At 42.6% G+C, this 14088-nt stretch overlaps 1 protein-coding gene across 1 annotated transcript in view; it reads left to right on the top strand.

Annotated features, from left to right (window-relative positions):
• WDR86 (WD repeat domain 86) overlaps positions 1-14088 on the top strand; it is a 345312-nt gene that overhangs the window by 294007 nt on the left and 37217 nt on the right. The window contains exon 6 of the mRNA XM_086941464.1: positions 11952-12055. Within this exon, the coding sequence (XP_086797590.1) occupies positions 11952-12055 (104 nt within the window). The remainder of the gene's footprint in view (positions 1-11951; positions 12056-14088) is intronic.

Here is a 14088-nt window from a genome sequence, read left to right as displayed (position 1 = left end):
CAGAACCAAGATTCTGTATACTGACAGCGAGATTTTCTAATGTGGGCGAGTTACTTGTGGTAGCCCGTTCTAGCTTCCCCAGATTCTCATTTATTACTTTCATTCTTTCTATTAAAGGTAGCATTAATGACTTCATTATCTGCTCTTCTTGTTCCATGAAGCCTTCTGGTATTTGTGATGTTAAAGAGAGTCGCTTAGATGGCTGTGGCGTAGAGATGTTTGGGGTTTTCGCGGGCAGTCCGGGGGGAGCACTATTTAATGTTGATTGGGTGGATGTAGTTACATCCCCCCGTTTGTTTATTGTTTTAATTACTTTCGGCATCTACCCTTTTGCAAACCTCCCCCACGCTTCCTTTTACCAGTCGGTACAGGGCCTGCTACTTGTTTTTTAGATGATAAATCAGTTAGAACATTAAGAGTACTAGTTTCTGCGGGCCTAATTTCTTCTGATATGGTGCTTTCTTTTGTGGTATTAACCGAAGCACAGGTAATAGGCCCAACAGACCCAACACTCGCGTTCAGCAGGCTATCACCGTTAGATATCTGGGTACATTGATGTTCTGGTGTTTTTGCTGACATAATAGTGCCCAGCGAGGATCGCTTAGAGTATAGAGGTTCTAATGATAATCGCTTTTCAGTGAGGGCTATTTCATGCTCTAGGACTACTGCAGCTCTAGTTATTAACTGGTCTAGGGTCCCAGTAACAGTCCCCCCAATAGGTCCTAACGCTGCCTTCCTCCCCTTCCCTGATCGTAACGACATTTCACTGAGCGTTTAATGACCTTGTCTTAACAGAATTATCTAAGGGTTAATAATAACAACGGGATACCTGTAGCCAGGGCAAAATACATGCAGCGGTCAAGAAACAAACAGTATATAAAAGTCTCACTTTGTTAATGTCACATTAGGGGGGTGGTCCAGCCCAGCCTCCTCCGGCCTACGACGGCCTTAGACGCCCACCCTTGTCCCGGGCTTCTCCCGGCGCTGCCCGTGCGCGTCCCGCTACGCGGGAGCCCTCGGTGCTTGTTCTAGGATCGACGTAGGCGGCGTTGGTGTCCAGCCGCAGGTCTCGTCAGGACAGACCAGCAGCAGTGGTGGTATCAGGCCAAGGTGAGCAAATGCCCCCAACAACTACTAAGGGCTCCCGCTTCACCAGAGCCCTCAGTGCTTCTTATGCGCCACCGGGCATAGGATCGACATAGGCGGCGTCCAGCCGCAGGTCTCGCCGGGACTTGTAGTCCAGGTCGCGGTAATGTGACAGCAGCGCTAGGGCACTAGGACAGATCAGCAGCAGTGGCGGTATCAGGCCAAGGTGAGCAAATGCCCCCAACAACTACGAAGGGCTCTTGTGTCACTATTTACATCTCCTGTGAGTAAAGACTGTGTGTCTTCAAATCTATATAGGCCATACATAGACCATACATAGATCATACATAGAGCTCAACGTAAAACTCCAAAATGAATCCCAAAAGATATGAACAAACAAAAAAGCAGCGGCTAATAGCGCTGTTACCGTATGTAGGGGAGGGGACATATCTCTGATCCTAAACATTTGTGAATCCAAATGGATGTCCACCCTGGACTCAATTAATAACGGACTTAATGAGGCAGATAGTAGCCACGCACAATTAGCCAGACTAGGCCGCTAAATCTGACACTAGGTATATTGTCCTGCCTAACATTTGATGTCTTGTAGTAACACTAACTATGCATTCTATATATAACAGTCGATGCCTTGATAGCTAATATTCATCACTCACTCTATAATTGTCGCCTTCACCCTCTTGCATGAGAGGTGCGCGGCGGTATGAATACGTTCTATGGTGGTTTGTAACAGATTAGCTCATTTAGTGATATATCTACTGTGCCCATAAACGTTTATTGAATAACTGCATGTTTTTATAAAGATGGCAAATTAATTATACCAGGGTGGTGACAAAGTTGTTTGTCGCCTACACCCTTCTGTGTAAGAGGTGCGCGATGGTATCATAACCGACTGTGAGATAACCACAAACTTGTGTTAACCTAAGTATGTTTACACTGTGTTTCTTAGATACATTTTTTATGATGTGTACTTTATACAGTCTGTTAGATACATCTGACATAACAGCACATGAACTTGCAACAATAGGCATCCCTAATTACACCAGTGGGCCAGTTGGGTCATAATTTATAAACGTGTTCGCTGACACCTTTGTGTATATGAGACGCTCAATGGTATAATAACCGCTTAAACACCTAAGACTTTACCATCGGTCACTTCCCCTTTATGTTGACATGGAAACACCAGCACGTCAACATTGCCCTGGCGAGAAGTCAATAAAGTTTTTGCGGCACATTTAACGGTCTGTTATCTATGTCATTCACGTGACGTCAGAGCATACGCACGCGCGGCAGCAATATAACGCTGTTCGCGTCGGTCGGACGTATAGCGAGTTTGGACTGAGTAGAGTGAGGACGAGTGGCATTTCCATGTCTCTTTGAATTAGAGGTAAGATCTGTGAATGATGCGTGTGGCTAGACGACGAAAGAGTAGGGTTGATAAGTGATCGCTCCCCTAATCGCCCGACTGTTGCTCACGTTTACTTTTAGTGTATACAGACTGCAGCTGCGGATCGTTTTTTGAGGCATGGATACATCTTCTTGGCCCGTGCATGTAAGTGATTGTTTTGCCGTAGAGGGTTTGATTATAGGCTGGGATTGTGTTTTGATTTTTACAGCCATTCTTTGTCTTGTTTGCATTTGTAGTATTGGAATACCTAGGACAGAATCAGTACCTCCTAGGATAGCATGGATAGATTGATCCCCTACAAGCTCCGTTGGTATGTAAGTAACTGTGCATCGTTCTTTGGAGCAGCATTAATACTTGAGCTGTATAAGAATTCTGTGATTGGAAGGTGCAATTTACACGCCCCTCCTGTTTGTTTTCTCCTCTGTAGAATCAAGATGACCATGATGGCATCTTACCGAATTTGATCTTTGAAACTCGTTAATTCTAATTAACAAGTGAGTTAAAGTCTGAGATCCATACACTAAGGATCTCTAGTATTTCAATTGAATGTCTTTGAAGTACCTTCCCATCCTGTCTTTACAGGTTGTTCCTCGTTCTCCAGTCCGTGTTGAGAGCTGAACGGCCCAACTTTCCATGGTGATTTATTCATTGGTGTTTTAGATGTGGTGTGGCACTTTCAGCGCATTTTTAATACATTTTCTGTCCCCCTGGGTTCCTTTTGTCCTGATGAAGACCCCATTTTAAGGTGTCACATGCACCTATCACTGTAGTTTTGGGGTCGAAACGTCGACAGCTACAACTACACACCAGCCAACGCAACCACCATTACAATTATTAAATACTAGCGGCGGTAGCATGGTGTTATATAAAATTGTTGAGCATTAGTTGCTCCATCTTTCTACTGGCTCAGTGCTCTGAAGCCAGTCACATCCGTTTTTCATGTATTTTTATGTATTGATATTGTTGTTTGCACTATGACCAATTCTGCACATCCCTTTCTTCTTACACAAACACCCCACATTATCCTTACTCTCCCTGGGGCACTTTGATAATTGTGCTATTAGAATGATATATGTAATTTGAACAAGCACATTGTGATTAAATAACAGTGTGTTGAAGCAATTGAGTTTTATTTGTGCTTGATGAATTTTTGAAGTATTCTGTTATGTACTTTTGATACCTCCCACTGGGACCCCTTTGTTTGTATCATATAGCACCCAGGTTCCAGTGACTTTATTGGATACTAGCAGCCCGTCCCGACATTGTCCGGGTATGAATTGCTGCTGACCAGTAGTATATTGTTTGTTCTACAAGGACACTAGGATTACTATGGTATGTTGCAGACCAACACACCACCCTCAGAGCCCACGTTTAGTGTGGCCAAAGCCTTCCGCCATCCTGAAAGTACCCAGAGTGGGTAGGGTTAGCCCAGGAACCATTACCTCATGGAATAGGCCATCTCCAGTGGTCATTCTCACCAACTAGCTCGCAACAGGCATAAATGTGGCATCTCCAGGCACCCACTTCAGTACACTCCTGGACCTGAGAAAGATCAGATAAGACTGAACCTGCTGTTTGCATCCCAAGAAAAGCCTTGGAGGATTGACCTCTCTCCCTCTTCTACCCAGGACAAAAAAGTAGACATCAAGTGTCATAATGCTGACCTGATCAAGCTTCAAGTATACAACAAGCTACGACAGGCATTTCCTGCAGCTGATCAGTTGCAACTAGACCTTGACTGCACTCTACTGGACACCTAGTGTGTCTGTAAGTGTCTTCTGTGAGGTTCTGGGGGTGTTTAGAAGTGAAATCTCGCATGTGGATTGGGACTTAAAGGAATAAAGTCAGAAGGTAAAATCTTAGACCAGGGTTAACCTGGTTAGTGTATCTGACCAGCGCTCTATCGCGGTCAACCCCAAATTGCTCCTAGGTCCAGCTCGACCACGACCATTGACTATAATTGGTACTTTGTGCTTCTTGGCATTATTTCTACTTACATCTTTAAAGAATCCGATTTTGGTTCCCCTTATTGGATTTTTGTCATTTCCGTGTTGATTTGTCTATTAAATAGTAGCCTATTTCTCAGATTTATTCAGGGATTCCTGTTTTGCTTTTGAACTCTATTCCTGTTTTGGTAATAAATAAATAATTTACACATTGCCTCTAAGTTAAGCCTGTCTGCCCTTTACCATTACTACCAAGGGGATAAGTCTAGGCTCATTTAGTGACTTTAGTGGTTCATCCCGATAGGGATTGTGAATATTCCTTGAGGTGGGTACTTATCCCCCTCAATTAAAACCCAATTTCTTACACTGGCTATAAGGGAATGTGCCACCTATTTGAATACCCATACCCCCACTTTCCCGTGTTCAGTTTGATATTCTGTTGGGCCATAAAAAAATTGTGTCATGGTCATTCTTTTAAGCCATACATTTATTGTGTCATGTTCAACAAATTGAAAAACAAAATGGTTCGTTCGGACACTTTGCGTGCAATTGTAGTTGATAAATTTCTGCCTCTGCCTAAAGTGGCAAGGGCATTATTCAAGATTATGCCCCACTATCCTTATTCTCACAACTCTGTTCCTCACAAAAAGGTGAGGTGTTGTGTGTTGGAGAAAAGGACAGGAAAATGATGCTCCTGCCAGCAGGAAAAATAGGTGTAGTTTAAGAATGCCTCTATATCAATCAGGTCACCTTTAAAATGTAAAATGACAAGAGCAGGTAATGCAGAATTATACCACTGGTTACCATGCTTTTGTCTGGTGAGCTGGTCCTGCGGGAAAATAATGTGTCAGTTCCCAAAGATCCATTTTAGTAACTCATCTCATATGTTTCACTTTTTTGTAAACACAGCAGGAGGGTTCATAATTCAGCCCATTTTTGTGACAGAACCCTTAACTTAAAGCATGCCGCTCTCTCACCAACACAGAAGCTACAGCACAACGTAAAGTACTGTCTTGCTAATGTTCCTTGTTTATTGTTTATTTTGTGCTACAAACCAATGGTTCCTCAATATCACTAATTAGTATTGCTGGTGGGATTTGGCCCCAAATGTTCAGTCATTATTTTTATAAGTCTACTCACCGTTTCCTATTTTGTAGATATATTCCTGGAGGGGCGGGGACGACCTGATCACTCAGTATTAGGGAATGTATAAATAATGGCACTCATGTTATCTTTTCCAAGTAAGCTCGAGTACAGTCGCCTTAAGAAAAAGGGCCAATCCCAGGACACAACATACCCTGATGCATAGATTCTTACATGATCGTTGCTGTCAGCCTTTCTCTGCTCGCCCAAAAGTGGGACAGTGTACCGCAGATCCTGACTTTGTGGGATGCGGGGCCATGGCATTGGCAGCATGCATGCGTGGACATTGTCAGGTGTTGTAGCAGGATGTGCTAAGGTACCATAAAGGTTGTTTGGAAATGTAAGGTTATTACTTTTTGTGTGTGTGTGTTTTTCATTCTTAATCGGTGATTCCGTACAATACCATCCTCATAAAACTATGCCTGATAACAAGTTTCCGCTCTCTGCTAAGAAGGTCATAAATGAGGAATTGCCTCATCCTAAGCCAAGTGCCATGTATGCATATGATTTATAAAATGCTACAAACCCTAATAGGAATATGGCTTAACGTACCACTCCAGTATGTTGGTATGTTCATTGGATTAGTTGTCTCCAGTGTATCTTATTATCCTGAGTGGGGTTCTATCCCATATTTTGTGGTCTTCCCACAACAAAGCCAGTCTGTTTTTTGTTTGGATAACCTGGTTGTAGAATTTCTGTTACTGTTTGGTGTGTAAGTCTACTTTAGAAAAGAAGCCTTCGTGTGGCCACCTTCCACAACATTCAAGCTCGTTGTCAAAGTACCCAGGTGAAAAAAGTTGCTTCTTCAACTCCAGAGCATTTGTTGTGGTTTTGGTGTTTTTTCTTGGTCTCACTTGGTCTGTGGGTTTCTCTCCTAATTGTCTGTGTGCCAGCAACACAATACATGGGCAATTATTAATTTACAACAAGTTTGTTTTGGCATTAGAGGGCCTCCCTCTTGCCTGAATAGGTGTACTTTTGGCCCTTACACTGGTTGTCCATGACCAATCAAGAGGGGGAATCATCTTTTGGTAAATATTATGAAGGACGACTGAGCCACACCTGAAGCAGTCAGTGGATACAAATGGCACCTACAGAAAAGGCACATTAAACATTATTTCTGCAAGCTCTCCCTTAGGTGTATTGCATGCTTGAGGGTGTGTGCATGTATCTCACTGTTACATGTTGGCTGAATTGTAGTAAGGTGTAATCACCCATGTGGTTGTAGGTGTATATCTGTGGAGGGAAGGTATCACCCAGTTACTGTAGCTGTATTTCTGCATATGTCTGGAGACTGCACAAGTGTCTAGGATTTCAGTGTCATGCCACAACACATATGTTTGGAGTGTGCCATGAAATATATACTGGAATCGCATATCAGCTGGATGATGAGGCAGGTGTATCTCTTGCAGTTGTACTGTATGAATAGGCATCTGTGATGGTTCATAATGGTAAGCTGTGTGCAATCAGTGGCCCTTACAGCTAAGGAAAATCCTTTTATGGCACCAACATCCCTTGGTGCTGGGTGATCTTCTGTCAAGTTTGGCAGAAGGTGATGAAACATGATAAGGGGTTTGAATCTAAAAGATGCCACATTGTTCTAAAGACAGATATTGTCAAATAGAAGTTGTGTCTCCTGTGACTCTCTGGAGGGAACATGGGTGGGACATTTTCGTTATGGACTTTTTGTGGTGTTTTGTGAGCTCGGTATGTGGAGGATGTCCTTGTTGAGGATGAATATCTTTAGAAATGATTAGGTTGTCATGAAAAAGTGCCTCCTTTTAGAGTAATCTCCTTCTGTGGGTATCCTCCTCCTCAGATTCCTTGCACCTGGCATGTATATGTATGAGATTCAGCGCTTCTTCAGTTTCTCAGTATCACCATAATCTATAGCAAGCAGCTTCCTCTCTCTTTGGCTTTGGACGGTTGACTGAAAACCGTTTATGAAGTATGTGCAGCGTGGGGATCAGGGCAAGTATGTTCTGTCATACTGGGACAGTGGTGTTTCAGGTGCTTACATTTGAATGCCATGTTCTTGCTAGTGGACAATGATGAATTATTTGAAAGTGTTTTTCTTCTCTTGATTTTCTGTTTTGTTTTACTCATTAAACACTTTTCTTTGACTAAGAATAGGTGTTAGGTCGTTTGTCTTCACTTTTGTCCGTCCTCTTCTCTTCTCCCGGGCAGCAGGAAGCACACAGCATCCCAGACTCACCTGACCAATCACAACGCTGCCTTACAGTAACGTTGTGATGGGTCTGAGCGCCGTTGTTCGGCGCTCAGACAGGAGCTGGGAGGCGGTGCATGTTCTTCATGCAGGCTGTAATGCTGCCTGAATGGAGATCATGCAAAGTGAGCATGACTGTTTGGCTAGCCCGAGACGGCCATCCAAAATGCCCTGCACACTTTGGAAGTGTTCACCACTCTTCCACCAGCTCTAAATATTACAGCCCCTCCTCACCCCCCAACCAACTGGGCCAGTATGGTTAAATAAAATGATAGTAACTTTGAGTTATTAGCATCTTATTTTTCCGTTTTGAATTGCTCAGTGAGCAGTGGGGCGGCGCTCCTCCGCCTTGGTGGAGGAGACGCTACTGGTTTTCCAACAGCAACAGAAATGAATAACCAGTGACAGCCACCGAGAAGTTTGTCTAACGACAATGTTAGTGCATCAGTACATTTCTGGATGGTCGGGCTGCTCCCCTCCTCACCCGACTGTTCACCCGTTCTCCAGGGCCAGGAAGTTAGTAGTCAATTTTAATGGCACACCTACCTGCCTGCTGCCAGAGGGTAAGGCATTGTGCTTAGTCAGAAGGATTGTTAGAAGTCAGTCGCAGATGTGTATTCAGTCTCTAGAACAGGACTTTGAGGCAAACCAGATCTAAACCAGCTAACTTAAACAGCACAGCATACACTTCTCTAGGATACCTTTTCATTAAGGTTATCAAAATTCTAGATACACCAGTGAATTCGATTTTTTACAGCTTCAGTATGAGACTATTGTAAACTTTCTGCACCAATCTATACATTCACTCTGCTGGGAATGTATTTATGCCTCACCTAGTCATTCAGCCATCTATTAATTCGTACACTTACTTTTTCAATCATTCATGTATACACTCATCCATTAATGTATCCTTCAATACACTCACACACTCAATGATTATCCATGTTCTCGGGCATTTGCTAATTTATCTATCCTCGCATTTGCTAATCATCCAGTTGTTTTCTCATTCTCACATTCACTCGCTCATCAATTTCCACAAAAGAACACACAGTCTTGCAGATTAGTGAATAAGCACTTTTCGCACATGAAATATCCAGCCCTATTAGTTTTGCCAGTGCTTATTAAAGCAAGTGAACTTCATGCATATGAAGGATAACTATTTTTCAAAGGGACCACGATTAGTAGATACGCAGGAGCACAAACAGCCAGTTACATATCTGAGAACTGCCTCCTGCTCACAAATTACTTTGAAGCCGGATATATTTACACAGAACTGCGTGGACATCAGGACCGGACTGGCCATGGTGGGCACTGGGCATTTACCCGGGAGGCTGGAAGTGTGGGGGCCAGTTTTCTACAGATGCTGCAATATCGCCCCAATAACAAAAGCAACAGTGCTGGGGAGTGGTTTTGTTAATCAGCAGTGCTTCACGCTCCCCCCCTTCCCCCCCCCCCCCCCCACCCGGGGTGGGGGCAAGCCCGACTAAATTTGCCAGGGCTTCCTTGTGTTCCCAGTACGGCCCTGGTGGACAGAGACATAACCTGATAAATTGTGCATTGATTTTTTCTACACTATGAACAGAATACAGTAATGTACATGGACACTTGTACATACATGTATGTGCAACCAGTGTCACCGCAGCAAGCGCTAACTTAGGGGGTGTTGTGTTGTCACATGAAATAGTGGATTTGAAAGCACCGGCTGCAGCATTCCATGTCTCCTGCAATTTTCAAGCACCAATAAACATTTCTAGAAAACTCTGGGGATTCATGGTCCTGCTGGGAATCGATAAAGTTTTGTATAGTGTAAGGTTTAAATCATAAAGTAGGACAGAGGGTTAATATGCCTGCTGCAAAGCATGTGTACCATGCAGATAACAGAAGTGCATATAATGTGAATAGTTCAGTGGGTTACTGCTTTTGTCGGAGAGATCCTTTTATTACTTGCAATTTATAAATTAAAATCCTAATATAGAACAGTGAGCTATTAACTGTCAGAAAAGAGCTGCGTGCAAACTGCAAGGTATGGGTTAAAGCGTTGGTTAATCCCCCAGACTTTCATTATCCTAATGTTGCAAAAAGAATTAATTTGGGTAGAAATGAATTCTTATTAGTAAAACCATGGTGGTATGTTTTAATTTCTAAGTTTGTGCTTCTCCAGACCATACACCCGATAATGATAATGCCTACCAGTATGGATGTCTTATGTAACATTTTGTATACACTGATTTACACACGTGTGAGTCTTTGTCTCTGGGAAGTGTGTGTGAGATGTAAAGTGCTCTGATACCCTACACTGGCATGAGTAGTGCTATAAGACAAACGAAACGCATGTGAGAGAGACAGTGGTTATGAAGACTTGAGGGCACTATTAAAGGGTGGTAAGTGAGAGAATTGATGGAGAAGGAGGTCATTAGGGGGTGCCAACAAACATACACTGGGCGCCACCTGTGCTAAAGCCCGCCCTGTATGGATTTTTATTATTTATTAATTTATTTGTATTGGAGTTTCTGATGTAGCATGAGCTATGACTCATGTGAGGGACATCAGAAACTTTTACAAAACTTAGGAAAAACGGAGTGGTACAAACACATACAAATAAAAACAAAAATAGCATACCTCTCACTCGTTTTTCTGCACTGCATGCCCAAGGCGCAGTGACAAAAGCATGGTAAAAAGCACAACTCTTGTCCTTACATGCAACATGAAATCACTAGTGGCATAACGCACCCTTCCACCAATGCACTCCTTCTGAAAAGAGTGCTTGCCGTGCCATCTGTCAACAACTAATACTCATTAACAATGCAACTCCACTATATTGCAATACATTAAGGAGATCTGTTCCAAGATTATATTTTATAAGATTGAAAGGTGAAGCAGTCTTGAAGTGAGCTCGATGAGCGATCCGAATTCTAGGACCATTGCCATGGACGCCAATTCACTAAAATGCCAGTGGCACCAGAAGTGACACTGCACACCATTTGACCTTTACTTTGACTCACACACACATGCTTACACATATTAACACATTCGCACACTCTCACGCACATAAACACACTCTCAACCACAAGTATGCCCACAACATACATTTAACAGCATTTTTTATTTCCATAGCTTGCAGATAGGGTCGTATTCCAGCTATTGCGCTCTATTTTGTATTACACTAATAGTGAATAATATTCTTCACTATTTGTGCAATAAAAAAATTGACAGAAGCCAGGCAAGTGGAGTTCCAACCAGCATCCATTAGGAAGAGCTGCCCCTTGTTTCAGGCACTGATTTTGCCACCTCTGAAGCCAGGAGCTGCAAGGGGCAAGCCAGGGGTCGCAGCTGCAACCCCTAAATGACGTCCATGAGCATTGCCCAAGAAAGAGGAGCTCAAAACGCACTACGGATTGACATAGCTGTCTTAACAGCATTATAGGCCCCCAGACAAAGCAGTGCATTGGGCCCTGCCTCCACAACCACACACAGGAATAAAAATGTTTTATATAAAATAAGTGTTACATTCTGATCTGCATGGGGCTCCCATGCTCTTATGGTCTCCAGGCAACTGCCCAGCGGGCCCATGCGTTAAGACATCACTGAGTATTGAGGCATATTATGTGCATATGTGTGTGGGGGGGGGGGGGGGGGGTTCTAGACCAATTAAATTAATCTAAAGTCAAACTGTTTACATGAATCTGGATGTCCTTATCTATGCATGCTCCCTAATTCAACTCTTGCTCTACTGTGCTCTACAAATAATTGCCTTTGTTCATTACTTCTGTTACCCTGCACGGTGACCTTTACTCTTGCACAGAGATGCCTAATTTGTGAGGAATGGAGTTTTCCGAGTGTCTGGCTTATGTTTGTAGTCCTTCTGCAGGGCTGTTCTGATTATGTCACTCTCCCTTGTGTCTTTGCTGGTCACCTCTGTCCTGTGTGTAAAGCTTTAGCTATGCAGGGTGTACTAATTACAACTCATGTTTAGAATTTACTGATGTAAGCATTCTAATGGTCATCACATTACTAGGAAATATGTGTAAATGCTGTCATAACAAATCAAAAAAACAATTTACTTTTATTAGAAATTGCTTACTCGGCCGGTATTTAAACTCATTATTTGTTGTTGTCCCTCTAGTATTTACAGGAAGCGGTGATGCCTGTGCCAGAGCATTTAATACAAAATCGGGAGTCCTCCAAAGCGTTTTCCAAGGGCATTCATTCATTATAAATTGCATTCAGGTAAGGCACATAAGTTAGCTTTCAAAAAGAAGTATGTTGACACCAGTGAGTGGGTACAGCAGATGTGATTTCTTTAGGCATGACCTCCAAAGATGTTAACACACATAGAGCCCTATTCTAAGAGGTGGATCAGACAAAGCATGGTTATAGGCAAAATACCTCAATTTATGCCTCCCAGAAATTCACAAAAGGATTCCTATGAGGCGTAGATGAGGAGAAATCTGCAGTCGTAAGTCCCACGTAGGTGGTGTTCCAAGGCATGGTTTACCATGCAAGTTTTAGAAATGGCATGTACTTTTGTGAGACTTCCTCAAATTCCAATTCCACCCTTTCCCACCCTGGAAATGGTATTAATGTTTTTTCATGCAAGAGCTGTAGTACCTCTCATTGCAGGATGGAAGGCGAATATATCACCCCACATTTAGCATGGTCTGTTGAAGAGGGCAGTGCGGGATCAGTATGGAGAAATGTTTTCCCGCTGGAGAAAAAGGGAAAAAGTGTGCATTTACTCATGGGGTCCTATTGCTCCTGTACATGTTTCTGAGCTGTGTAAAATTCCACAAAGCGTAGGATCTCACTGGATATGTCACATGACATTCACATCTAAAAAACCCACACCTGGTGCAGTGTTCCAGGCATCCTTCTGGGAACCTTAGTGAACAGAAAAGAATTGTTCTCAGGAGACTTGTAAATCTCAGCCCATACTTATACTTTTTACTTCGTGAAGAGAAAACATACATTTTAATTATTTGTCAACATTCGGGGCCTGCTTTAAAAAGATGGTTTTGTGAGTAAGTTTGACCTACTCATGACTCCTATCTCTTTTCCTCAATAGCCCTATTAGCCCCACTTAAAACAAGTATTTGCACTGCAATCTGTCTTGCCTTTGGCACCTTATATGTATTTAGCTATGTAGCATATTAGCCTGGGCGCTGAAACATCTTCTGTTCTACAACATAGAGTGAAAGTAAGCACCAAAGTGCGTAACACGCCAGGTATGGGAACACATGGAGAGAAATATTGCCTTTCAGCGGGAAATTGTATCGTCCAAAGCTCTTTTTTTAATATCAAAATCAGGGCCTTCGGTGGTCATTATCACTGAATACACAAGATTTTAAAAAAAATATTATTGTCTACGGGTGCGCGTGGAAGACAATTTCTATGGACTGGAATCTAGAGAATGCTGAAGTGATTCTGGTATTTAACTGACCTCTGCTGGTCGTTATCTATCAAGAAAGTTAGATAGAAGCAGTTACCAGAAACATTAAAAAAGAAAGTCCCTCAGCAGAAAGCATTCTGGTATTTTACTGACCTCTACTGGTCGTTTTCTATCAAGACAGTTAAATAGAGGCAGTTGAACAAGCAGGAAGCAATTCTGGTATTTTACTGACCTCTACTGGTCGTTTTCCATCAAGACAGTTAAATAGAGGCAGTTGAACAGAAAAAAAGTCCTTAAGCAGAACAGAAATATCATAGGACTGATCTCCAGAGCCCACAAAGTACATACACATATAACTATATACTAAAGTATATAGAAGAGGCCTCGAATGCTCGACTTAAAAAAAAAAATATATATATATATATATATATATAGAAGAACAGAGATAACCAGACAAACATGTATTGGTAAACAACCAAGAATAAGATGGTTAACCCATCCTCTTTTCTTTGAGTGGAATGTATGCCTCACACTTCAACCTGTATTTCTACAGAGCAAAAGCTGCACATTACTACATTGTCTGCCTGTCTTGCTGCAGAGAGGCCACTGCATCAGTCCCTTTGCACTACATCAATGTTCAACATCATGGAGTAGACCAGGGAAAAGTTTAGATCCTGTGAAAGTTACAAGATTTGCCTTAAATTGGCTCAAAGACTGCTAGGGTCCTATCCTTTAATACGCCTCCGGCATCCGAATAAACTGCTGTGCATGGCTGTCATTGACAATGAAACACAGTGCTAGTCCTGGAGCGGCGGCATCGGGAATCTCTTCAGTGAGTAATTGTTCATAGACTTTACTGTAAAAACTATTGATC

This window comes from Lissotriton vulgaris, chromosome 10, assembly GCF_964263255.1.
Source record: "Lissotriton vulgaris chromosome 10, aLisVul1.2, whole genome shotgun sequence".
NCBI lineage: Eukaryota > Metazoa > Chordata > Amphibia > Caudata > Salamandridae > Lissotriton > Lissotriton vulgaris.
Note: the sequence above shows the minus strand (reverse complement) of the source record. Positions and strands in the feature narration are given on the sequence as shown.